This window comes from Siniperca chuatsi, linkage group LG17, assembly GCF_020085105.1.
Source record: "Siniperca chuatsi isolate FFG_IHB_CAS linkage group LG17, ASM2008510v1, whole genome shotgun sequence".
NCBI lineage: Eukaryota > Metazoa > Chordata > Actinopteri > Centrarchiformes > Sinipercidae > Siniperca > Siniperca chuatsi.
In genome coordinates this window covers 16946564-16974005 of record NC_058058.1, presented here as the reverse complement: position 1 = coordinate 16974005, position 27442 = coordinate 16946564, and the positions used below count along the sequence as shown (strand labels likewise).

The 27442-nt window shown below is 38.9% G+C and overlaps 1 protein-coding gene across 4 annotated transcripts in view; it reads right to left on the bottom strand.

The window, feature by feature from the left end:
• The window catches only part of vps50 (VPS50 EARP/GARPII complex subunit), a 105778-nt gene that overhangs the window by 65980 nt on the left and 12356 nt on the right, over positions 1-27442 (bottom strand). For all 4 annotated transcript variants that reach the window (XM_044171019.1, XM_044171020.1, XM_044171017.1 and 1 more), the window contains exons 5-12: positions 21894-21947; positions 16046-16116; positions 15190-15307; positions 14334-14369; positions 13806-13888; positions 6797-6839; positions 5576-5674; positions 1317-1457 (exon numbers count right to left, since the gene is read on the bottom strand). In XM_044171019.1, coding sequence (XP_044026954.1) covers positions 1317-1457; positions 5576-5674; positions 6797-6839; positions 13806-13888; positions 14334-14369; positions 15190-15307; positions 16046-16116; positions 21894-21947 — 645 coding nt within the window. The remainder of the gene's footprint in view (positions 1-1316; positions 1458-5575; positions 5675-6796; positions 6840-13805; positions 13889-14333; positions 14370-15189; positions 15308-16045; positions 16117-21893; positions 21948-27442) is intronic.

The window sequence follows — 27442 nt, the reverse complement described above, 5'->3', positions numbered from 1 at the left end:
TCCTCAGACCACAACTGAGAAATAATTAACATTTAATCAGCATCACTTCATCACATCCACGATCTAGTTCTGTTTGGGAATCCCAGGCACAATATGCTACCAGCCCTTGCTACAAGCCTATCTTGGCTTCACTTAACGGTTGACATCTATTTCATAGTGACAAAAAATGTTCTCAAACCCAGTTCGAAGTGACAAAGGAACTGATATTTCAATCTTTTATTCAGCTCTTACACTAAAAACATCCTGCCAGCCAGATTGAACGCAGGCCACCATTGATCCCTTTGAATCTAAACATGGATCCAACCAAAAGAAGCCTTGACCTGGAACCCGCAGCCTTGATAAATAGAATATTGCTCCTTCCATGAAACTTACAAACTGGGGTAGGAAAACATGCATAAATTGAAAGAAAAAGACAAGAAGCAGGGGAAGAAGAGATGAGTAGAAACGAGGAGGAGATGTAGCACAAAGGTAAGAGGTAAAGGGCAGAGCATTGGATATATGAGCACAGTGGGCAATGCCCCTCGTAAAAGCTGTGCAGCCAAACAGCAAGGCCAAACATGGAGCTAGAGGTTCTGGGAGGACAAAACTACGACAGCTGACATATCGGGAGAGACTGTAAAGAAGAAAATTGCACGCTCCGATCAGGCAGGGAAAACCTTAACCTATACCTCTATATACCCCTCCACATTGTGGGTCAGACTGTCATACAGCCCCTGGGGGAAGAAAGCTCACTCCCAGCAAATACATGATGAACTGACCACTGCTGGCCATGCAAATGTGATATATTTTGATCTGGGGGGAAAAGAAAAAGACAGAGAGGGAACTGAGGCATGTGGGCCAGTATAGAGAGCCCAGTCACTGCTGCAGTGCACTGGTTCTGTATTGTGAGCAAGATTAATTATCTCATAGTGAGGGGCAACGATATACTCCCCCCCCCCCTTTCTCTCAATCACTTTCTCCACGCTTTGAGCCCCTCCTTCATTTCACTGTATTATTGAGAATCTGTAGAATCCCTTGTCACAAAATAAGGCATTTTTTCGCTTGGCTACAAGGCAATAGGAAAGCTAGAGGAGTAATGTGAGTAACAAAGTGTGTGAGTGTGGGCCCAGCAGTATGTCCTTTCAGAACTTTGCAGGTGGTGTTTTTTATTCAAATGTTCACTTCACCAACTTAAGAAGTGGTTAGCCTTCACACTGGCATCTAACAAAGGAAACTGAACCTTTTCTGGCCAAAAGGCTGTTCAATTACACACAGGGTGAATATTGGTGGAATAAAATGACCACCAGACACACACATACACACACTAATCACCTTACCGTGCACAGGTCCTTGTACTGCATCTTCTGGAACTTGGTATCAGCATTGCCGGCACACAGCTCCACATATCCGAGCACCACTTGGAACACTGTGTTGTGGATGGCCTGGGTGAAGTGCATGTGCAGCTGGTCCATAGCAGTCTACAGAGAGAGCCAACACACACTGTTATGAAAACTATTATGTCAGGATGTCACCGTCATCTGCCGGTGTGGATCTGTGAAAAGGCAAACAGCAGGGAAACTGCAAATCAATTATTTGCAGATATATTATGTTAGTTACACAAGATGGCATGGGGGAAAATGAGGATAGCTGTCTACCCTGGGAATGGCAATGTTCAAGTCCAAGTGAAAATGGGCAATATTGTCTCCAGTTTCCATGATTCACGTCTCTGAAACCAGCTCAGTTTGCTGTGGAAAGTGTCATTAATGAAGCAATAAAGGTAAGAAACAAATAGAAAAACACAATGGCAAATACATATTAGTGACATGTATGGTATGGTAGCATAGCTAACTGCCTCCAGTTCTGTTTACATGTGGCCCCATTCATCTCTACCCTGAGCCATTTCATCAAAATTAGTTATTATCAGAGCATTATGCCTTCAAGGAAATGTTCCCCGATTACTCTTACACTGTTAAATTTACCATATTAAACACCATGTAAAAATTATTGACTTTCACCCCAACCAGCTCTTTTCTACTTTGACTTTGTTTGAATTCAACTACGAGTAGGTAATTTCCACCTCAAAGTTGCAGTAACTGATGTTTTGGCAACTTGGGGGCAGCGCAACAAGCTGTAATCACAACACTGACACATTATGATCTTATAAAGTTGTTAGGGCTAATATATTAGGCTTATATACACATCAAGCAGACACGGAGCAACATTAGCATTCAATTTGAGTCGTGTTTCTGGCTACCTGATGAATATAAGTCCAATAGTCACTCCTGTTTTAGCTCTGTTACAGTTTCCACAAACTCCTGAGGGAAACATCAGTTGCTTAAAGCTCCACTATGTTCACCAGCGAGTCGCTAATTTTTTTCTGGATGCTGTTTGGTGCTTGGCAGATAGCGTACCGTGCTTTTCATTTAAAAAACCCAGCTGCTGCTGGAAAACATCCTGATGAGAACGATGACAGTTAACAAAATAGTTAAGTTGTGGGCTTTAAAACGAAAACAATTAGTTAAAAGACGCTGAAATGCTTCATAGAGCTGAAAGGAACTGAACAGTTGGGTGATAATTTTTTGTGGGCTTATCAACACAAGCCACCCCTTTCACATAACACATAATCATTTGATCCAGTGTTAATATAAAATTGCTGATTACAGCAGCTTTAATAAAAATAAATTAATTGCAAAGTAGGATTTCTTTATTACTTCATTTATCATTAATAATCAGGGATTCAATTTTTGCAAGTAAACCCAAAAATTGCTCTCAACCATGATTTCACAAAAAAAACCCATCTGTAGTACAATCTTGCTCCACCGCACTATGCTCTGTTTGTGCCTTTGCAATTCAAGTCTGTTATTCCTTATTCTCTTTCAAAGTCAAGTTACATTTACCATGATTTTCTGTTTTGCAGCTCCCACCCACAGTCTTGGTATGGGACCCTAGTGAATTGAGGACACCAGAGTCGCAGGAGATGTGGGCAGTATTGAGCGAAGCCCTATAGGTAATGGGTGATGCAGTGCAATTAGATTTTCTCACCGCAAGCTTGTGACCAATAAAATGTTGCCCCCATCCATTCTGACTGCCTGCTGCCACAAAAGTAATTTAAACATTTCTCCCCTGTTTTCTGAGGGAGTTTCACTTCATCTGTCCTAAAACACGATGAAAATTGCTGGCTGTCCAAAGCATGGACTGCAGACAAGAAAAAGGAAAAAGGAAAGAAAAAACTATGGCAACTCACATTATAATGATTATGATAATCTCCAGCCACAAATCTTTAGACATAATTATTAATCAACTGCAAAAGCACACAGACTCATTCTTCTGCAGATACTTATATCAAACAAGCCGATATTTCATTCAGACAAATGTTGGAAAAGCCAACTGGGTGTCAGGCTCTTTAGGCTATGAGCAACCACTGCATCTGAGCCAGGTAATGAGAGTGAGAGCCAAGAGACCAATGCAAGGAGAAAGAAATAAATGGCACACAATGGCCGTGTGATGACCTCTTGAATGACACAGTTCATTCATGTATCCAGCTGAAAAGTGTCAGATTAAAAGTGTTAATGTGTGCATGTGTGTGTGCACTGTAGCAAAAAAAAGACTGCATAAAAAGATTTAGACAAAGAATATAACTAATTGTGAGAAACACAGATGCAGAGAGAGTGTGACAAACTGATTCTGTGCAAGCAAAAGAAAAAAGGTAAAGAAGGATTAAAACAAGAAGCACTTGCAATGGCAAGAGGCAGTCAACAACAACTCCTTGGTTAGCTTTTGAGTCTGAAAATGCTCATTATCACATTAATGAGAAAAACATTATTCATGCTCTATGTTCGTTGTTGTACGAGTGACAGGATGAGACAGAGGCTCTTTTTTGATTGCTCGGGTTATATGTCGATTCAACAAGTTAACGTCTACACTTTGATTTCCAATTTGTACCATAACTTGTCAAATACTCCTCACACATTAGCACTGGCAAGTGTAATGTGGAGAAGGTGACGTCATTTTATTTTATAATGTATCTCCTATTCATTCACAGCACTTACACTGGTGATATAACAGCTGTAAGGTAAAATGCCATGTTTGCAGAACATTAATGGAGTACAATCTGGTCCAGCTCCAACATCCACCATAAGCCCTAAGCACTGAACCCTCACAGACTTTAATTACCATCACCAAAAGGCTCAGCGAAAATGTGTGCGTGCAGGAGGTGCAACGACTCAAAATACTGGATAAGGAATGGAACAGCATTTGTGGGAGTCCATACAAACTTGGCCGAAAGGTGTTTTGAGTTATTTTCTGACATTGCAGCCTCATCACCGTTCAAAATGATCATGCATAGCTGGATGGCTACTCATTTGAGCTGTTGCTGGGCCACAAATTCTCCTACTTGTTGGAATAGGAAAGTAAGAAATATTTCAAGGATGACAAAGATAATGTAAGCACAAAGTTTGTAATTCTCGCTTACAACTGAAGCCTTGACTGATTACCCATACCAGAGAGCACTGGTGCAGAGGAGTAGGGAGTTGGGAAGAAAAATTTAGTTTTACACTTAAGCAGCATGCATGAGATCAGGGCTATGAGAAAGGGAAGAAGGAATGTAAGTAAAGGAACAAGAAAGAGATCAGGGCCAAGTGAGATGCTGGAGATAATGATGGAGTGCATGGGTCATGAAAGAGAGAGGCCCTACCATTACGGATCAACGCTTTTTGACAACAAATATGGGGGTGGGAATGGGACATAGGGAGCAAAGGTTTAAAGACAGAGAGTAAAGGACTTTTCAGACCAAACACGAATAACTGGTGCGAATAAATCTAGTTTATTCTAAATTTTAGAATTCAAGCCCATCTATCTCTATGAGCCTATCCAAACAGAGTCCGAAATGTTCGTATTTCATCATGCGGTTTTGTTTTTTGTGGTTTGTGTTTCAATTTCAGCGAATTTCAGATCCCGATAAAAATAAGCCAACCAATAAAATCATTTCTTCTGCTCACACGATCAAAGAGTGGAGCTTTCCTTGAGATACCTAAGGTATTATAAACTGACCATTAAGCCTTGTATTAAATGCCATGAATCAAATATAATAAACACATAACATATCATCACATTTAGACTGTTCAGTTCAGTCATGAATGAAGCTCAGCAATTACAATAACATTAGTGCCACCCATAGGAAATGCAATTATATACATTGTAACTATTCTACACAGTATTGGACACTTAGAATAAAGAGCATGTCTCCAATGTGCAGTGTGGGTTTATTATAGTGAAAACGTTTTTTGTTTTGTTTTGTGTTCTTTACATAGGCCCTACCACTACAATTCATAACTTGAGCAAAAAGACACATTAGAAACTCATCGTCGCTACTGCTGCTTGAAGAGTCCATGACAATGATGAAAAATATTCTCTACTCCAATGAGAAAACCCTGAATTCACTCAGTGGAGGGAAGAAGGAATAACAATGACAAAGAGAAACTACAGAGTCAAACAAAAGGACATATGCAGTAAGTGAGGACAACAATCCTGTGAGACCATCACATCCAGTCACGTTTAGCCATTCCCCGTGACCCTGTAGACAAGTCAAACCACTGACCTGTGTCTTGCCCAGGAGTGTGTAGGCCAGCTGGACCTTGGTGTAGTGCGAAACATCAAAGTGCTTACAAGTCTTCGAGAGGGCGACATCAAGCTGCTCCTGGAGCCAGAAATAGATAGATGACAAAGGGAAAAAGGGGGGAAAGTAAGGGGAAGAGAAAAGAGAGGGATTATCAGCATTAAGACCAGGGATTTAGATAGATGTGCAGATTTATAGCTACCACACAAGGCCAAGGGCAGGAAATTGGATGTGGGTGAATATGAGCATGTGTGTGTGTGTCTTTGAGGTAAGAGATAAAAAGAGAGGTAAGAAAGTAAGATAAGGTTAGCAGGAAGTTAGGAAGTACAGGGATGTGTAACAACCCTGACAAAATAAGCTGACCTCAAAGAATATAGCCCTAATATATACAACCCTGACCCAAGAATGAATGAGTTGAAAGCAACACATAGACTGTGCTAATTTTCACTGGGATTGTCTAACCTTTCTGCAATAATCACAGAGAAATTCTACATGTAAGGGGCTTTAAATACAGTATGTGCAGTAGGAAAATGATTAGGTAGTAAATATAGTGATACTGTAGTTTTTGGTTATCATGACTAACGCTTTATTCAGTGAAACACTGTCAATGTATATGTGTATACGTGAAGTGTATGTATATTTATATGAATGTTTTTGGCTCTTAGCACTCTTAAGATGAAGCTGTTAGATACTATAATCCTTTGTGCAAGTGTTTACCCTTTATGCTTTTAGAGGATTTTGCTTTGCTTATTCACAAACTCATGCTGACAGGTAAACAAACGAGCACCTTGGCGCGTGGCTATGTATGTGTGTGTACATGCACGCCTGTTTCTTGTGTACAGACAAAACTGTAAGTAATTAATCTACTCAAGCGAAGCAGGAGCGGCGCAGAGAAAATTGCTTTGCATACCATTTATCACACACAAATATCACGACACAGCTAGAGATGAAACAGATATAATTTACTGTGCTTGCACACTCACAACAATAACTTTCTAAATGTGTCAATATATGGCAGACCCAGAATGAGAAAGCCAAACAACAGCCAAACAAAATGTCAAAATGAAGTATAAATTGCTTCTTTCAAATGAGGGCTTCTGGAAAATTACAAGGTTAGAGCAAAACATTATTCACTGCTAAAAGTCTCTTTACTGATATTGCTTTCAAATAATGGAATTAGAAATGAAACAGGGAAGCACATACCTCTATTTGCTCCAGAGTGTCTTGTAGTTTGGAATTCAGTTCACTGTGGAGGATAAAAAGAGATTGTTCAGGGTTAGTTCCTCAATTCTGAAGCAGAATATGGAATCTACTAACTTTTTAATATCAATTAATCAATGAATTAATGTCTGTTTAAGATATTAATGGTTTTGTCAATAAAATGTCAAAAATAATTTTAAAAATGACGGAAATAATGGCAAATGACCATCCCAAGGTACTGGAGTCCAAGGAAAAAAATACAATTTCTGAGTTAGTCAAAAATTCCATATTCTCAATTTCCAACAACATGAAACAAGCAAATCGTCACATTTAACAAACTGTTAACAGCAAATCTTTTGTATTTTTACAAGATAAATGACCAAAAATTAAAATAAAAATTGATCAATTAATTTTCTATGAATCGATTGAGTAACTATTATAGGAACCAGAATATGGAAATATAAGTCATCTAAAAGAGCACCACTTTAACAACAAGCTGCAGCCATTTGTCTCATAATTCTCCTCCTTCATATAAACAGGGCAAAAAGGGAGCAAAAGTATAAAGATATATTTCCAACAAATATTTTGGGAAGGTCAGTTTTTGTTGTGTTTTGTTGTTGAGTGTTTGTACTTTTTTCAGTTTCTACAGTGGAGTCCGCTATATAAATTGTGTGTGTGTGTGTGTGTGTGTGTGTGTGTGTGTGTGTGTGTGTCCGTGCATGTACCAGAAAAGCAAGGATACAAAACGCCTACGCATCCTTGAAGGGTGCTCAGAGTTTGCCTCACCCTGGGAAATGCTTTCAACTCAAAAGCTGCGAAGTAGCAACAGAAATCAAGACTATTTTGCCCATCCCAAGACACCACCAATTCCCTCGTGACTCCCCCTGCACTGCGCCCATTCATAATCACCCTCTGCTCTATCGTTTCCATGCCGCTGTCCCTGCTTTGCTTGGGGTCTTTCTTAGGTCAGCCCGCTCTTATGTTATGCCTTGTGAGACCGCAGTCGCCCAAAGGAGAGAGTGTCCTTAACAAATTGCTAATTAAGCGTCTTAGCTTCAGTTGGGGATCAAGTGAGCAGAGTGAGGAGGAGGGAACAGAGAAACTGAGAGGAGACTGCAGATTGAGTCCCACAGGTCGTTTGCAAAACAGGTAACAAAATGAGCATGCCATTTCAAAACTTGATGCACTGTAACCCTTTTTTATCTGCCTGTGTGTGTCAGAGAGAAATATTATGGATGAGTAATAGACAGGAATCCACACCAACTGAAAACAGACAGTTAACAAATGTTTAAACAAAGTAAAGAGAAAGCTGTTACAACAACTGGAGACTGATGGAGTAAACTGTGACTCACATAATGGCCAGAAAGCACAATGTGAAGCAATAGACAGATGAGCTGAATACAAATGCATCACATGTTATGTAGCCCAAATGCTGTCATTAGAGTGGTAGTTTAGAACAAGCTACTTACTGTACTATCAGCATCTGAACTAATCTGCCAAGAATGATTTTACCATCAAACAGTATGACATAGCAGATGCCAATGGGGTGCTAATCACAATCTCCATTACAACCACACTGTAATTGAACTCAATAAGTTGGTATGCGCCACAGCAATGATAACACCAGAAATATAATAATAATAATAATAATAATAATAATAATAGTAAAGACACAGCGATAATCCTCACTGGAAACCACGATTGGAAGGCAATAAAAAGAAAACACACAAAGAAGTAAGTAAGCTGGCTCAACTACAGAGGGGTGAACAGATCAATGTCAGGTCCTCGCTACTGAAGAAATACATCTGAATGTCCATATGCAAGGCCCAGAAGAGTGCTAAACAAAGGCGTACAGCTCTGGCAGCCACACAAAGGAGATACACCAGAGGAGCAGAGGCCAACAGGATAAATTCCCTGTTCATCACAGAACTTTCACTCCCACGCTGCAGTGTGGTACAGTAACAGAAGATAAACCACAAACTGAACAGTATTGGAAGAGCATATGAGAGAAAGAAATCATCCCACAAGACCAACACTAGGCTAATACACCTGAAAGTAAGGCAGACAAATGCTATTTCCCAGAACAGGAACCAGTCACCATCACAGCATGGCAGACATCCAACAGTGGTTGACAAACATTAAGAACTGGGCAGCAACATGACATGACCCACACCAACTGGTTAAAGGAACTAAAATGCACACATTAAAGAAAAAGTTTGGCTATTTGGAAAATATGCTTATCTGCTTTTCTTGCCTAGAGTTAGATGAGAAGATGGATATTACCCTCATGTCTGTACAGCAAATATAAAGCTAGAGTAAGCAGGTGATTAGCTTAGCTTAGCATAAAGATTGGAAACAGGGGGAAACAGCTAGCCTTGCTCTGTCCAAAGTTTTAAACCACACCTACCAGCACCTCTAAGCTCACTAATTAACACATTACATATTGTTTGTTTAATCTGAACAAAAGCGAGGCCAAGTCAGTAACTTCCTCACTCACCTAGCTAAGAAATAGTTACAGCAGATAACTCTGCGTAAAACCACAAATGTTTACATTTCTGTCTGCATATGTTATTAAACAAACAAGATAAAACATATTAATTAGTGAGCTTCAGAGGTGCTGGTAGGCAGATTTTATTACCTTTGGACAGAGCTAGCTATTTCCCCCTGCTTCCAGTCTTTTTGCAAAGCTAAGCTAACCATTAGCTGGCTCTAGCTCCATATTTAGCGGACAGACATGACCATGGTATCAATCTTCTAATTTCACTCTCAAGAAACCAAATAAACGTATTTCCCAAAATGTTGAACTCTTCCTTTAACACCTAGCAGAACACATGAACAGGTATTAACAGCTGGCCCCCATCCTCACTGGCTAACAAGGTAGAACCATCCAACTGCCAACCAATAACCTGCCTCTTCACGTCATCTAAACATCTTAACTTAGTGGTTACTCATCATAACCACTAAGCTAAATTGACATATAACAGTGTATTAGCAAAGTCTAAAATGGGACTGGAATACCAACCAATAACCCAGGTGACCATATTATCCAGTCTTCCAGTTATTGCGTATATATTACTAGATTACACTGTCCACTGAGTGTTAGCGTGTGTACAGATGCAGCTCCTCCCCACATACTGGCACCCTTCCATGATCAGACAGAATGCATAAATAACAGATGAGGAGAAAAACTTAATTAACAATCTGTTTCCTGCAGGGCACACAAGGATTGAAATAGAGTTACGTGGAAGTTTTTCACCCTATTTTAAATTATCATTGGCAATAGGTGTCCACAGGGCCTTGAGGCAAGTCCCTCCACAGTGATTGCTGACTTGCTAAACAGGCAATGTGCGGACTTGTGTGCTCTAAGGGTCCTGCCGGATGCTCAGATTTTGTGAGAAAGCCGTTTTTGCTCTAGTTATGTTAGCCAATGTTACAAGGTGAGCGGATAGGCAACAAAGTGGCAGGGAAAGGGCTTCAAAGAGTGAAACACAGCAACCATAATTATGCAAGTGAGAAAGCAGAGGAGGTTAGGGGGAAGTTAAAACAGGAGAGGTTAAGAAGAAAAATATTAAATGGAGAAGAGAGTTTGGAGGAAGAGCACTAGGAAAAACTGATCATGCCAGACCTGGAGAATGTGCAATGATTGTTTTCTCCAAGTGTAAGATCTGATGTAATATTTAGATATTTGGCTCTGGTATATCTAGCTGAGTTGTGGCCCTTTCTCCATGGGTACAGTTCTGACTTATTGGCTCCAAGGTTACATGGGCCATTACACGAAAAGTCGACGACCTGAAGCTGGCTCATGAGGGACGATTAAGAATCAGAATCAGAAATACTTCATTGATCCCCGAGGGGAAACTCTTTTGTTACAGCTGCTCACTATCACGTCAATGCACACAGGGATAGAAGTTCTAAGCAAATCAAAAATACACTGTCACATACAAATCAAATAGATTCCATTCCGATCTATTAATATTCCTATATCCTTCTTGTTTTTGTTTGTTTGTTTGTTTATGTGTTAGTTTGTTTTCTAGACCGGAGTGTAATGTAATGTAAAACGGAGATAGTTGAGAAAAGTGGAATGGGTTTCACATGACAATAGGAGACTGTTATCTGCTTCATGCCAAATCCATTGAGATTTACAGATTTGCAGATGTGAAAACAGTCAAGAATAAGAATATTCACGCTGATTTCTTAGATATGCACTAAATTACAATGCTTTAGGTTTAGGCGGGGTGTGACACTGTTTTTTTTTTTTTATATATGCTAGCCCAATAATAAAATAAGCAGCGATTAGTCTGTCTGTTATACTGACTATTCAGTCCAGTAGTCCAATGTGAACAGCCAATTAAATACAAACATTTAGAAAGCCGATAACATGTCTGACTAAAACAGGTGGAGATCTGGAGCTTCACCTACTGTATAATAATCCATTGACAATTTGTATAACAACAACTGGTATAAAATAACTAGCATATTCTGAGTCAGAGTAAAATGTGTACAATTAGTGCAGTTCTGTAAGAAATGCTTGATTTGTGGCACAGAATTGATATAATCATTTTCATTTACAAATCTAGAGTTCAATTTTGTGACACATGCATTTTTATTATGGATTTTTTCCAGGAAATCTTCCAAGCTGATCTTAAACCATGTAAAGAGATAAAAAAAAAAATTACATGGTAAATTAAAAAAAACAAACATAAAAACCTTATTTACATGTATGCATGTATTTTAATTTATTACTGCCATATGATACAAAAATTTACTTTACCCTTACTTCTCTGTTGCTCACAATACTACAGAGAAGCTCTAGGCTAGATTACACCTTTGTTTTTCTAAGGCCACAGCAGAGTTCACAGTTTATGACATGTGGACATGTGGGGGTCTTAAGCTGCCCAACAGCTGACCACGTGGACCGTCTGATGAAAATGGACTGAGGCGGAGCATGAGGCTGTGTAAGTGCCTTCTTGGGAAAACAATATTGACTTTTAAAGGGTTGGGGACAGGGATAGAGGAAGGGCAGGCATGAAGCAAAGCCTAAATGTAGGACATTCAGCAGTGCACGAAAAAGCAGAGCTACAAGGTTAAATCAAAGTGAAGCAGACCGGCAACTAACTGCTTAGGGATGGTGATGCTGCAGTCAGGATTCTAGCAATTTTGGGCAAAGAGCCTTCAATGTGCACACTAATGCAAAGTGTGACAGATGTGTAATCAATGCACCAATCTTAAAAACTATGACATTCAGGAATCAGTATTAGCATATTGCAAAAGAAAACACAGGTGAAGAGGGAAATCAAATTTCTATCTAGCTGCCACAGACACATGTTTGCTTACACATCCAGAGGTGCGTGAATACAGTGACACTGACGGTTATAAAAAATGTTGGCTAAATGCGTCTTTTTATGATGATTCCAATCACATTCCCCCACTGAAAGGATGGTTGCAATGGGTGGTACCATTGATGGAAACCATGGACGTGCAACACCTTTATTGGTAAATGAATGATACTGTGAAAACAAAGTCATTCCGTCACTGGAACACGGCACTGTCACATGTTTTCTGCTCCTCTCCGTTAATACGCTGTGGTAAGTGTATGTTGTCAGTGTTACTGTTGATATGAACTCAACACTTTCTGCATGCGCTTCACAGTAAATGTGTTCTAATATGTTTTATAAGTGTTGACAATGCCTGCAAGGTTGGTTACCAAAAGTTGATTTGATAAATTTTTTCTGGATGTATGTATATATGGATGGATGCTCAGTGTGTTGTGTAAAAGGTCTGTATCTGCGTTTACACGGAGCTGTGTTGACCATTTTGTGATGCCAGTGCCCGCTCCACAAATAGACCAACACACACCCTGCCACGCATGACAAAAAAGCAAACATTACAGCAGCAACACCATGTGTTTGTGTTATGTTGGCATGTGGTGGGAGCTGCTAATTTCATTCCCACACACCTCTTCATAAAATATTCTGTCCGAGTCTGTACATGGTGTCGCAGGGAGAGGGAGGAAGCAAGCAATGCATCTCTGATCAATCCTTAATCAATACACAAAAAGGAGCACTGTGGCACCCACCTACTGCCACAAATTGAGCACACAGGAAATCAAAGGGACAGATGCTTATACACACACAATCCATTAATATACCAACAACATACCCCATACTTTCAAATCCCACTCTTATCTTTAATAAGAGGAGAGAGGGAAAAGGGTTTATAATGACAGCCATGTGTGGGTACTATCAAAATACAAACAGTTTGTCTACCTGTCTGTCTGTCTCTCTGTTGATGTTTTTTTCTGTCTATCTATCTGTATGACATCACCAACCAGCAGCCTGCCTGTCTCTCTTTACCTTGTCACTGGATACCTTTTAATCCAACAACTATTTTAGAACTAAAGGATTTCACAATAAGAGATAAGCGATAATATGCTTAAAGCTGGCAGCTGCATTCAAACGTATTCCAAACATGCCAAACATAAGGTTCTTAAAGACAACAGTGATTGCAGCAAGCTTACACTCGCCGAAAATGTCCCGGTTTAGTCTTTATACATTTTTCCAAGCTAAATGCCCACTGGCAATGTTGGCAAACGTTTAAAAACTGCTTTGACGTCATAGCCAATGCAATAGCACAGCCACAAGGCAATGATAATGAGCAAAACAAGAGATAATAAAAAGCCCCTTAATAAAACTTCTCCTAACAGAGAAATTACATTCCAACCTTGAGAGAAAAAAAGATAAAAACACATGGCATTCTCCGATCTACATTTAAAGAAAAAAAAAAAAAAACCTAGGGTCACGATTTTAAAGGAGACCAATTTCCTAGTTTCCTCTACCTCAGCAGAGTTGACATCTGATGAGTCCAGACCATCATTACTCAGAATGGTCATATTTATATCACATTTGAATCCGAAGATCAGAAAACTTTCCATCAGCCCATAGAAAATGAAGTCCATGCCTGCTCCCATTTGGATACAACTAAATATCACTCTATCAGTCTGTTCATACTGTACCTGATGCAGCTGTAGTGTTTGAAGGTGCTGGCAGCCTTTTGACATTCCAGACAGAGCTGGATTGCACCTGGATAGTCTTCCTCCTAAAGAAACAGAGCAGTGAGGTCATTTAACAGCATGTAGAAAATACAATGTATTGACTGGGGTTGCAATTCTATAAAAAAAACTATTGAAAAGGTATAAAGAGTACAGTCTGGATTGTTTTGAATGATGACAGTGTTATGTGTGACTTTTTCTGTGCATGAGTTTTGTCTGATTCAGTTTGATCTACATAAAAAATGGTTGTTACAGCAGATACTCTGCGGATAACCAAGGATTACACTCAGGGGTAGCCAGATCCATTCCATGTGCAACAGCTGACCTTCACGATAGATAGGCATTTGTCAAAGCATCTAGTGTTTGTGTGGGTTTGGCTTTCAATGCAGAATCCCTACTGATGTTTGCCCTTTCAAGTCAACTATAATATATTACATATCTCTGCATGTGTGTTGGTGTGTGTGTTTGTGTGTGTAGAGAGGATTACAATACCTCAAGCATCTCGCTGAGTCTTACATCTGTTCTTTGCTGTGAGGAGAAGAATGACAAGAGGAAGACATTACTAACAGGCCACAATGTTAAGTGATACCTTTTTCAACACTAGTTACATGCTTCCCTGCTGTGACCATGTTGGTAAAAAAAATGCTTAATGATTATGGTTAAAAAATTATTAAAACAGAGTATGTTTGATTGACTTTAATCTTAATTTTAAATCATGTGTGGAGGAACAGTTGTGATGATTATTGTAGACTACATGAATTCATTTCACAACAGTGACATGTCACACAGTGTGTTTAAGACTGTATTTCAGAAAGAAAAAGCTCAGAAATATACATTACTCAACCATAATAGTACAAAAATATCTATGAAATGTAGTATAGAAAGGTGTGTTAATTACCATACGTAGCTACGTTTTACACAATTAATTCAAAGGATAGCTTATAGACCAGCTTTCATTTAATTAAATGGGCATCGCACTGGATGCTGGAACAATCTGTGTGAGGCATGGCACTCATGTTGGCACTAATTTGGTTTTGGAAGTGAACTAAATCAGAATAACAATCCATGCAGGGCTCTAGCTCAAGGACCCAATAAAAACATGCAGTTACTTGGGACTAAGGGAGAATCTTTTGAAGGTAGGTCAGAAGTCAGGCTCAATCGTGAACCAAATTGGGAGTGCTCAGGGTGGTAAAGCTGCAAGTGCAACTGCTGGAGCTTAAATGGATCTTACTTACTCACTTCAGCTGCATCTCTGGTCGTTGAGGCAAAACACTGGTCTCTCTTTACATTACAGCTAGATGCAGTTTAGAACAAAATATGTTCTATGTAAACTATGTGTGTAAACTACCAGCGTCTTGATGGTCCTCAGTGACTTAAGTAGGCCTGTCAGCAGTTGTCGTCTCCTCTGATTGGCCAGTAGACCCAGGCTGGCTCCTGTGAATCCTTCCTTCGCAACGCTCAATTGCCTTCACACAAGATGTCACAGTACAGGAAGAATATAGCATCAATACAGATTAATACTACTATGTTTAGCTGGTATTTAAAAGTCCAATACATTGTGAGAGAAAATTATACACCAATAGAACTCAGTACTAAGTAGGGAATGGCCTGTAACTGATGTAACTATACTGTATCTATTAAAAACACACACACAAACAAATATGGTCTTGGTGTTTTTACTGCCATCATTATTGTAATTAATGCAGAGATGGTAGCACCAAGAACCTATTTTACCGAAACTTGCATATTTGGACAAATCATTGGTAAGAATATTTTAAGCTTTTGATAATTAATCACACACGAGACATGAATTATGATACATGTCCTAAAATTTACAAAATGTAACATGGCTGAAGAAATAACTACACTACCATATACAGTATCCACACAAACTTTTAGGAACACTTAGACAAAATTTCTTGTCTTATCGCACACAACAACATAATAACAAGCATAATAAACAAAAAAATAACATGCCATAGAACAGAGAGTATAATGTATAGTGGCATGCTTTTGGTTGAGACTTTGTTTCAAGAGGAAACAAGACAGTTTGTCATTTGTGACCATATTAACAGACTATATGAAGGGAAGGAATGTTATCACAGTTAAGAGAAAAGCACTTAGAATGCAGATGCAGTTTACATGGACTATTACGGAAGCTTTGTCATTCAGTGAATAGATAGTATATATAATAGAACTATTACCTCCTTGCATTAGTGCAAATGACTGCTGCCAGCTGAAGGTTAGTCTGTAATGCCGTCACACGCTCCAGTTCCTGTGAACAAGGAACAAGTTTGTGGTAAAAATTACAGTAAATAAAGCAGCATACTGTACCTATAAACACTGGAACATTTCAAAGTTAATGTTTCAGATTCCAAGGAATTATTTACTATTTGGCACTAAAACTGCTGAAATATCTATTTAGTGCTAAAAATTCTAAAATATTCAATAACGCACAGACACACACACACACACATCAGAGCACTCTTCAGTGAGATACATCCTGCTGTGAGCATTTCATGAAGATAGATATTATAGATTATGCTGTTATAGTAAGCCATGTATCATCAGTGCCAAAGTGTAATGTAGTTCAAGTGAACAACTTTCAAAACACGCAGGAAATTATAGAAAACCTTCCTGTCTTCAGAGCTTTGACATTTAGAAAAGGATCAATGAGCACTCGGCTCTGAGAGTTCAGTTATTATGCCATTTCAATGACCTCTGTGGAGAACAAACACACCCTCAGCCAAAGAAGGACCGAGGGACAAATTACAACGCTGTTATATTTTTGACTTTTCTCTTCCTCGCTTTGTTTTCATTTTCTTGATCTGCCAGATGTCATGCCTGAGGTGGGAGATGCTTGTTCTTTGATCTTATTTTTTTAATGTTCTATCACCCCTGGCAAAAAGGTCCAGTGTTCACAAAAATGTCCTCATAATACTGTCAGACATAAAACAACCTTTTACCAATGGAATATAGTCTGGGGAAATTCATTTTCAATGGTAATAAAAAAAACAACAACAACATCAAAGTGGCACTTCAGCTGTGGGTACGAGATCAATGATCCCATTCAAAGCAATCTGCCCTCATGATCTTGAGTGTTGACAAAGACCTTGACAAGTCAACAGTTTGCAAGTCAGGCAATAGTCAGGGTTTTCTCTGAAGGGACGTGCACCATGCGACTCTTATGCTTTTCTGCTCAGGGCCTATGAAACTGGGACTGTTAGACAACATGAGCATGCCATGATACTAATTCAAAGAACTGGTTTCATGAACATTTTAAAAAATGTTCTTGTTAAAGCTAACACTTTACCGGCAGGGAGATCAATAAACTGCTTACGGCTTTGTTTACTTTAAATTAGGAATAGTTTTTCTATCATTAAGATTTCATAAACTTTAAATTTGTTAAAGGAACAGTTTAACATTTGTATTCTTGCTGAGAGTTAGATGAGAAGATCAATACCATTCTGTATGGTAAATATGAAGCTACAGCCAGCAGCCAGTTAGGTTAGGTTAGCTTAGCATAGAAACAAGAAACAAGACTAGAAACGGGTCCAAAGGTAACAAATTCCACCTACCAGCATCTGTAAAGCTCACTAATTAACATGTTATATCTCGCTTGCTTAATTCTGACAAAAACCAAAGTGTAACAACAACAAGTTGTGGTTTTAAGGGCTTATGTAACGCACTATTTCTTGGCCAGGTCGCAGTGACTACAACTACAAGTCATTTTTACAGTCGCTTTCAGAGTTTTTGCACTTGTAACCTTTGGACAGAGCCAGGCTAGCTGTTTCCCCGTCTCCAATCTTCATGCTATCCTAAGCTAACTATCTGTTTGCCGCAGCTTCATATTTAGTGTACAGATGTGAGAGAGGTAACAATGTTTTTATCTAACTCTTGTCAAGAGAGCAAATTCCAGTGTTTGTGGTATTTGTGGTGATGCTAGTATCAGTGCCAGGTACTAGGAAAGCCAATATTATAAACATCTCATCAAAATGTAGTTTTTTACCATGGTATAGGAAAATATGGGCAAGGTATCGCATTGATGCTTTTGCAAATCAAATAACCTACTACTCACACGTCTAAGAGCAACTGTCCATAAACCCTTCACATATCTAGAACAGCGAAACCTTTCTTAAATAAGCACTGGTCAGAATAGTTTATTAATACATGAAAGTGCCATGGTGGCCTTGGTACACTCAAATGTACATTAAAATGTGTCCTCAGAAAATGCCATTGCGCTCTAAGCAACGGGAACTGGCAGGGACTGGGCTGACTCACCAAGTCCAGCTGAGGAATAATTTAGAGACTGAATCCAGCAGATTGATTCACATACTGGGAGCAGTGCAGCCACAACTGTAGACTTCTACTATGTCTAGACTTAGTAATAGAATGAAATTTACTACAGCCAGACTCAAAAAGTTGACAGCAAAGGAGATCAAGCTGTACAGGCATCATTCTCACAGCAAAATCCCAAACTCCTGACTTCACCAATATCATGAAAATGATGGAAATTGTAAAATGAATTAGTGATTGACATGTATATCAATGGATAGTAGTGGTTGATTTAATTCAGTTAAACAGTCAATAATATTCTATGTAGTTACAAAAGAAGTGCACTCAGGGTCAAATCTGGTCAAGGAAGAAACCATTTCTTTCCTATGTCCAACAAAAACTAATCTTTTGCTTCACCAGACGAACACACACAGTCTGGCTCGCACTCTCTACCCCTTTTTATGACGCCCATTATCAACACACAGGTAATACTGTACACAGCAGTTGTCTAAACACTCGGTCCATGATGTAATGCAGAAACACTCATGCATTCAGTTATGTGCACAAATCCACACAGGAAAAGACAAAAACTAGTTGACTGAAGCTTCAAACAGAATCACACACACGCACACACACACACACACACACACACACACACACACACACATGATCAACATGCTGAGTGCTCAGTATGTAGCCTGAGGCTCCAATTTGTTGTTATACCATTGCTCTTAGCCATCTATCCTGTCTGTAAGCCACTGTTAACCTGACAAACAGAGGGCTCAATCAGCTCAGCTTGTGTAAGGGGAAATACAATAACTGTGTACAGTGATTTTAGTCAATAAAAGAGGTTAAGGAGCTGGTATGCATGACTGGGATGAACTTAAATGATACCTGGAATAAGACTTCAAGTAAATACTGAATTTCACTACATAACACACAAATGCAGGTATACAGTAAATATGTGTGTACTGTACATATACAGGAAAGGTGAGCCTCCAGTACTCAAGTAAAATTAAACTATACAACCTGACTCCAACAATGTCCACTACAGATGCTGCTGTGGGAAGTGAAGGTCAAAGAGGAGGAGATGTTTAGTCACAAGGGAGAATTTTTTTTCTTCTTTATTCATAAGAGGTTTTTTATATAAAGTTGAATGACATTTAAGACATACAAGCGCAGTGATTCATGGCTGGAGTTGACATTTTTTTGCATATAGTACGTTTATGTCTCAACATTCACACACAATTACCTAAAGGGTATGTGACCACACCCGCACATCTCCACACATATTAACAGCCCTGTTTCCTGTCATTCTCTAGTTTCCCCAATGAAACAGCCATAAGACCACCATGTAGGTATGACCACCAAGGTTAGATAAATTACCAATCTTACCAATTACCAATAAGTGTTTCCAGTGGAAAATAATTGAATACCAGTCCAGTCCAGTCCTTTCCAATGGTGTTGACTAACCTGGTCAGGGCTACCTGGTGCAAATTCATTACATCTTTGGCTCCCAGAAGGAAGATAATTCAATCAGTGATAATGGCTCTGGCCACCATGTAACCTTCCACGTGAGGAAGCCTGATCACACTTTTGACCATTTCCGAGTAAAAGGGGAGGCCATGTGTCACTAGAGGGCAGCAACGGTGGTCAGGCACAGGCCCCAGGAGAAGAAAGGTTAGTCACTACATAGCTATGAATCAGATGCTTTGCGGGCCATAATTTCAAGCACTGAAATTATGGCCCACAGAGGCACAAGTGTACGTGTCTGAACAATTTGTGTGTCCACCGATCTGTTAGACACAGCACGCAAGCACTGGGGAGAAGTGGCATTGTGCCCTGGGGCTGTGTGTTTCTGCAGCAGTATGTGTTTCTGTGTACAAGTTTGATAAAATATCCCACAGCGGAGATAAGAAAAAGCAGGTATGTTGAAGCAAGCACAGAGGACTCTCAAAGATGTACTGTATTGTCTCTGTTTTTCAACTGCCTTTCATGGTCAGGATAAAGCATATTTGGCAGGCCATATAAACTAAACAAATCTGCAAATCAAGAGCAAGCACCAAATATGTCATTGGTCTTTCTGAATGCTAGGAACTGATGTAGTGAAACTCTTCCTTATCACATCTTAACATTAATGCAGTGGATGTAGAAACTGAAGTGCCCTCTGAACCCCACAGGGCATTTGTAGACCAAGTGAATGTGAACTGAGATGGGTCAATGGAAATGCCCCAGAAATCCCTGGCAACATCTACTAATAAGCCCAGCTATCATTTTGACTCTGCAAAGTCACAGGGAGGGTCACAGAAATAATGATCAATTTACTATTCATAGGCTGACCTTCAGATGGATTAACAATTACAGTAATTTCACTGCAATTTCACTACATTGCAAATTTGTTAAAAGCTGTCAGTCATCTGCTGTGTCTTGTTGGGATCAAAGCTTCAATGACTAAACACAAATTTGACATACTCTACCAAATAATAGTGATATATCTGATGGGACTAGTAAAGTTTGATTTCTAAATCAAATGAATCAAAAGACCAACTCCTTCAATCAAATCCAACAAACACACACAAATATACACATTTTGGCATACACAGATGGTTGGTTTCCTGCCAAAACACTTTTATCATTTATTTATTTACAAGACCTTTTCCTTTTTTTCTTCTTCTTCTTTCTTTCCTTTTATTTTCTACTGTGCTTTATTTTCTTATATGGAATCAATGTCATTGTGTGTTGAACTTATCTTATGGACCATATCTTTATGGACTTTGAAGGTGGGGCGAGAGGGGATGGGTGCGAGGGTGGGAGGGATGTTTGTTAAAGAACATAAAAATGGAAGGAAAAATATTGCTTCATCAGTACATTGTATGACTTGCATCTGTCCTTCAATAAAAAACATTTAACAAAAAAAAAAAACAAGTTATCTAACTTGGAAAGATCCTGGTGCTGCACCAGCCTCTGTATAGAGTTTCATTTACTAAAAAGTGTTGATATCCAAGATTATTAAACCTCCAAAAAGGTAATAGAGTCATTTCTCTTATTTTTTTTCTATGTGGTGGTGGGTTCAGCAAACTACTCTTAGTTCATGGTTTTATGGTTTGAAGTGTCAAGAATGTTGCTGATGATACAAGGTGTATTTCTAAACAGAATGAGATGAATGAGTTCACATTGGTTCGCTATTGTCAAATCAGAATCTGAATAATAAAATCAGTTAAAAGAATTATTCTGACTCATCACTATAGTAAATGTGGTCTCCTGTCATCTCTAGTCTCTACTGGATCTGACCAAAAATAGAGTGAATATCTCCTTACCTGATAGAAAGACATCGTCACACACGCTGGTTCATTTCAGTGCATTGCAACATCACTAGGCAATCAAAGAAGGGATTTCATGGACTTAGCTTTAATTTACAACCTGACTATGTTCTGAATAAAAACTAGATTATTGCTCCCTTTTCCTTATCCATGCATGAGTCAAATTTCCTATTGCCATGGTTACGGAAATTCTACCTTATCTTGTTGGCGGTTGGCAGCCGACACAGGAAAACATCCACTGACAACTTGATAGCATCAAAATAAACTGATGTCCAATCATAACAAGTCAAAGTTGAGAAAAGATACCATTAAAAAAAAAAAACATCAAATGACAAATATAACTGATGTGTTTTGGAATGAAATTTCAGCAGCTGAAATACTTTAAGAAGAGTGGCTGGGCCAAGAAGAGACAGAAAAGGTTATTTAACATGGTCGTGAGTTGACACTGGAAGCTTACCTTGACATAAGCAGGCTGTTTCTCCAGAATGAGATCGGCAACCTTTTTAGAAACCTACAGAGAGAGAGAGAGAGAAAAAAAAAGATGAGAAGTGGAATATAACAAAAGAGTGAAAAGACATTTTGATGTTTCTTCCCAAATGTCACCCCACAAAAACAGTTTGGGCAGTGTAATCTTGCTATTGAGGATGGGGCAAGAATAACAATCACTGATGTCTGTATCTAAACCGCAATATGGCCAAAGCATTTTAAGAGAGTGTCTCCCTTTCTCAGTTTAATTTCATTCAATGTCTTTCTCAATAATTACAATTACTCGTTTCTTTCAGAAAAGTCTCTGTTCTCCCTGTTCCTATTGTGTTTTCTAATGTTCTCTCCTCTTCTTTGTGCCTTTTACCATTTTACTTATTATTAAAAGAGCATGTGGATTGGTTTTTACTACTCTATCCTTGGATAGTATATTAACAGGAACAGTTGAGTTGATAATCACTTTTCAGTGTACCTCCAAATCTAGACATTAAGATTATTTGGCTATAATAATCTTAACGCTAATACACGTTAAAGGCGAAGTCCAGTGATTTAGTATTGCACTTCATTAAGGTGGGAGACTTGTGAGAGACAGATAAAAAACAATAATGGTCAAAATAAAAGCAGCACAAGCTGACTTAATGTCTATATGAGTCAGGCTCCAGAAAGGCTGGACCCTACCTTTCCCATAATGTAACTCAATAAAATCATTAGACTCTCCCTGCCTGGTAAACACCACATCTTTTAAACTCCAAGCCAGATTGTAATACAGACTTTCTGTTATGAATTTAACAAAAATGTACATTCCCATGATGTATGTTCAGTAAGGGCAAATTTCTAGAAATCATGGGCTGTTTCAATTACAAGAAAAACAGTTAATTTCAATGTCACTGTCATAAATGAATGAAGCTCAAATGTTTCAAATCTTACTACAAATACATAAGCTGGAAATGAATATGCAGCTCATTATAGTGACAAAGGACAAACACATCTCATCCAGTAGATGTAACCAACCAACTATCTTTCTCCCAGTCACAGTGAGCCATTTCTCTTCCATTTATATTACTGTCCAACTACACACTAAGTAGACATTTTACAGTAGGCCTGAGTTTATTCAAAGTAGTGAGGAGGTTCATATGTGCTAGTATGGAGCAGACCAGGCTAGGGGCGGGGATGACATTTCAACATGTGTTAAGTATGCATGGTGGCTGACTGGAGACCTGAACAGATGGCGAATGCAGCTCAGTTGAAATTGTTCATTCCACAGGGTTTGAGTGTCTGTGTCTTAACATTCAAATGTATGAATAAGGTGGTCACAGAGAAAAAATATTTAGTACTTGGCAGAAGAGCAAGAAACGGAAAAGGAAACGGCAGAGAAACAAAAAACAATGTGGAATCGTGTTAAAGAAAACAGACCCTCAATAATTCACAAAGCTGCCCCAAAATTAGGCCATAACGCCACCTATTGGCAACCTACTGACTATAACACATAACACAAAACTTTAAAGGAGTGAAAGAGTCTAAATGCATAATGGGAAACCAGCAGTGAGAAAACAAACCCTCCTACCTGAGACACAAGGCCAAAGTCATTAGTTCTCAGCTCGCCCTCACACACACACACACACACACACACACACACACACACACACACAAATGGAGGCTAATTGTGCAGAAGACAATGGATGCAATTTTTTTCTGTAGGGACACTAATGTGCCATGAGGGAGAATAAAATGAGGAAAAATTAGGGAAGTCTTATGCAGACAACACTCACACACATCCTCTATTAGAAAGAAAAAGCTAACAAATACAAGCACTGGTAACAGAGACTGAACATGTCTGGACAGTTTATCAAACACTCGCTCATTAGCAACAACTGTACAGCATAGATATAGGCTATGTTAGGCTTATAATAAATGTATCTGAATAAGAACATGTTTGCTATGTCTGGCAAGTGTTTACAGAGATCTATGAGGCAATTAGAGCTAAATATGCTAGCACTAATTAAGTAAGGTAGAAGTGAAAAAATATCAAGCAGCTAAGTAATAGTGAAGGTCAGTCTTCCTGATTAAGAGAACTAAGGATCAAGGCAGAGTAAACTCAACAACAGTGAGGTTTTCACTGGTAACACACAGCAATATAACCCGTATTCACCTTGAAGCAGTGGTCTAATGAACTACTCCTTCACTTGTAAGGAGAGGTCATTTTGTTTGTGCTGCAGGAAAAAAAAAATCCAAATTGTCAAATGAAAATAACATTTGGAAAATGTATTTCAAAGGCTTTGTATCTCTTATGCAGTGTCATATTCTGTCAGACTGACTTCTAAATAGGGTGTTAGGGAGCTTTGAAGCTGCGTGTGTATGTCTCTTTTTCATGCATTGATGTGATCTCTCGTGCTCTCTATTTTCACTCGTGCACACACACTATCTGAAACTTCCTCTGCACAGCAGGACATCGTTTCAGCCTGATTTGAACACAGGGAGAACTTTGGCAGCCAGGCAGGGTTTATGCAAAGGTTGCATAAGCATTACTAACTTTTTAAAAACTGAGCAGCAGGAGAGAATTCATTATTGCTGCAGGAGGGATAGTCATATCTAGCTTTCAAGTTTCATTATAAATTGAATATGTTCATCCACGTTATTAACATCGCCTCCTCCGACATCTCTGAAGCCTACATCCCTGTGAAGAAAGTCATTCTGCCATGGGTGGAAACTGTAATGCAAAATGTTGTGATACTGCTCATGAGTTGTCCCTGCCAAAAGGCATTAAGCACTGTGCATGTGTATATGTACTTTTCTATATTTTGTTGGCTCGCACACCTTTAGGGGACATTTTAGGGGTTTAAGTTTTTGGGTTAAAACTATAATTAAGATTTTGTTCACGTTTGGGTAAATATTACTGGTAACAGTAGTTCAGGTTTTGGAAGAGATAAGGCTTTAGATGCCAAATGTCAATAAAAGCCCTCAGAAGTATAATACAAGCATGTGCGTCCACATTAATTAAGGCTTTCTAGCATTTGCGCGTTTAAATGGGAATTCCGCCAACAACACACAACCAAACTGTGTCTCTGGACCCTGACATTTTTTCGTATGAGCCGATGTCTTGCTGCGCGAAAAGGCAATTAGCCCTGAGACGAGCCTCTGCCATGCGTGTGTCAGAGATGCCAATTAAGCTTGGACAGTGTGGCAAAAAAAAAACAGGAATGTTGTTCTCTTCTCCAATACCACAGAAAGTCCATTCTACCCTACAGAATGACTCAGGAGAGGGTAAGAAAAAGGAAAGAGGATATATATATATTATATTATATTATATAATATATTTATGACACCAGTTCATCAAAGCAGGAGTAAAGAAAGAGTGGCAAACATGCCATACACATGGTACTGTATCTTTTTCACTTTCATCATGTGTACTCACGTCCCCGCTAGTATGTACACAGCCACGCACACACACACACCTAATGGCGTCACAGATAAAATGTGACATGTCATCCAGGTGGAAAGGCTGTCATGTGACAGACCCATAGTGAGAAACTGAAAGCACCATCATCACTTCTTCAGAGGGCTATGCTCTATTTCACACACTGACGACGTGCCTCTGTAGGCCTGTGTGTGTGTGTGTGTGTGTGTGTGTGTGTGTGTGTGTGTGTGTGTGTGTGTGTGTGTGTGTGTGTGTGTGTGTGTGTGCGCGCACGAGTAGGGGAGTCAGTATGTGTCCAGTATGAATGCACATATATAAATTGCCCACCTGTAGAGATGGTCTTTCCAACGATGGCAGCAGGAAATGGTCACTAGTTTGGTGAACCGCAACACGTATACAATCATCTACATGTATGACTTCACAATACAATAAAGGCATTTCAATTCTGAAAAAAATAAGAAATTAAAATTCAGCAGCTTTAAGCCATGCTCTCCTTGCATATTTCAAACTGTCTCCCGAATCTCATTTGCGATGCATACTGTAAGATAACATTGATTTTCGCCGGAAATCAAGCCTTAGAATTCGATCACACATGCTCCCTGTTTTGGCAACAGTGTTGTTTTCAACAAACTTACATGTATCTTATCATCTTATCTACTGTGTGTAGGAGGGATGGGAGTGAAAGTTACAGTATTTGTTAAAAATATTAAGTGCAGAATAAAAGAAAGCCATTATTCATAAATGGCAACAGGTGTAATCTCCATCTCCTGGTAATTATTCTGAAAATGTCTGACTGACATTTTGATGAATAACATTGATGGGACAGTGAGACTTCTTGAGAGAAAGACACACACAAACACAAATGCAGTATATTTTTGTACATTTTTCATTTTGTTTTGCTTTTTTGGTCTTTCTATACGTACTGTATGTATATGTGTATATACACTTACAGCTGTTGCATGCGTACTCTATTTGTGTATACTATACACTATGTGTATGTAATGATATATTGTCTCTTTCTTAGCTCTCATGGTAATAGACCTATGGAATTTAACATGTACAACCAGTAATTGTAAAGGATTGGAGCTTACATAATTTTAAGAGACAAGATGATGATTGGCAGAAAGAAAAAATTGAATATTTAGCTTGAAAAAAACAATATTAAGAAGGAAGTATTGAAGATTTTTTACAAAAGCCTTGGGACGTTGAGGTAGACAAACAGGTAGGATTTGCTCATATACAGTGGCGTGAAAAAGTGTTTGCCCAATTCCTGATTTCTTATTTTTTTTGCATGTTTGTCACACTTAAATGTTTATGTTTACTTAAATGTTTTATATCATCAAACAAATTTTAATATTAGTCAAAGATAACACAAGTAAACACAAAATGGAGTTTTTAAATGAAGGTTGTTCTTAAGGGAAAACAAAAGCCAAACCTACATGGCCCTGTGTGAAATAGTGATTGCCTCTCCTATTAAAACATAACTTAACTGTGGTTTATCACACCTGAGTTCAATTTCTCTTGCCACACCCAGGCCTGATTACTGCCACACCTGTTCTCAATCAAGAAATCACTTACTCACTCAAATAGGACCTGCCTGACAAAGTGAAGTAGACCAAAAGATCTTCAAAAGCTAGAGATCCAATCCTCATGCTGAGATCCAAAGAAATTCAGGAACAAATGAGAAAGAAAGTAATTGAGATCTATCAGACTGGAAAAGGTTATAAAGCCATTTCCAAAGTTTTGGGACTCCAGCGAACCACAGTGAGAGCCATTATCCACAAATGGCAAAAACATGGAACAGTGGTGAACCTTCCCAGGAGTGGCCGGCCAACCAAAATTACCCCAGCGACGACTCATCCAAGAGGTCACAAAAGACCCCACAACAACATCTAAAGAACTGCAGGCCTCACTTGCCTCAGTAAAGGTCAGTGTTCATGACTCCACCATAAGAAAGAGACCAGGCAAAAATGGCCTGCATGCTAGAGTTCCAAGACAAAAATCACTGCTGAGCAAAAAGAACATTAAGGCTCGTCTCATTTTTGCCAGAAAACATCTTGATGATCCCCAAGACTTTTGGGAAAATACTCTGTGGACTTATGAGAAAA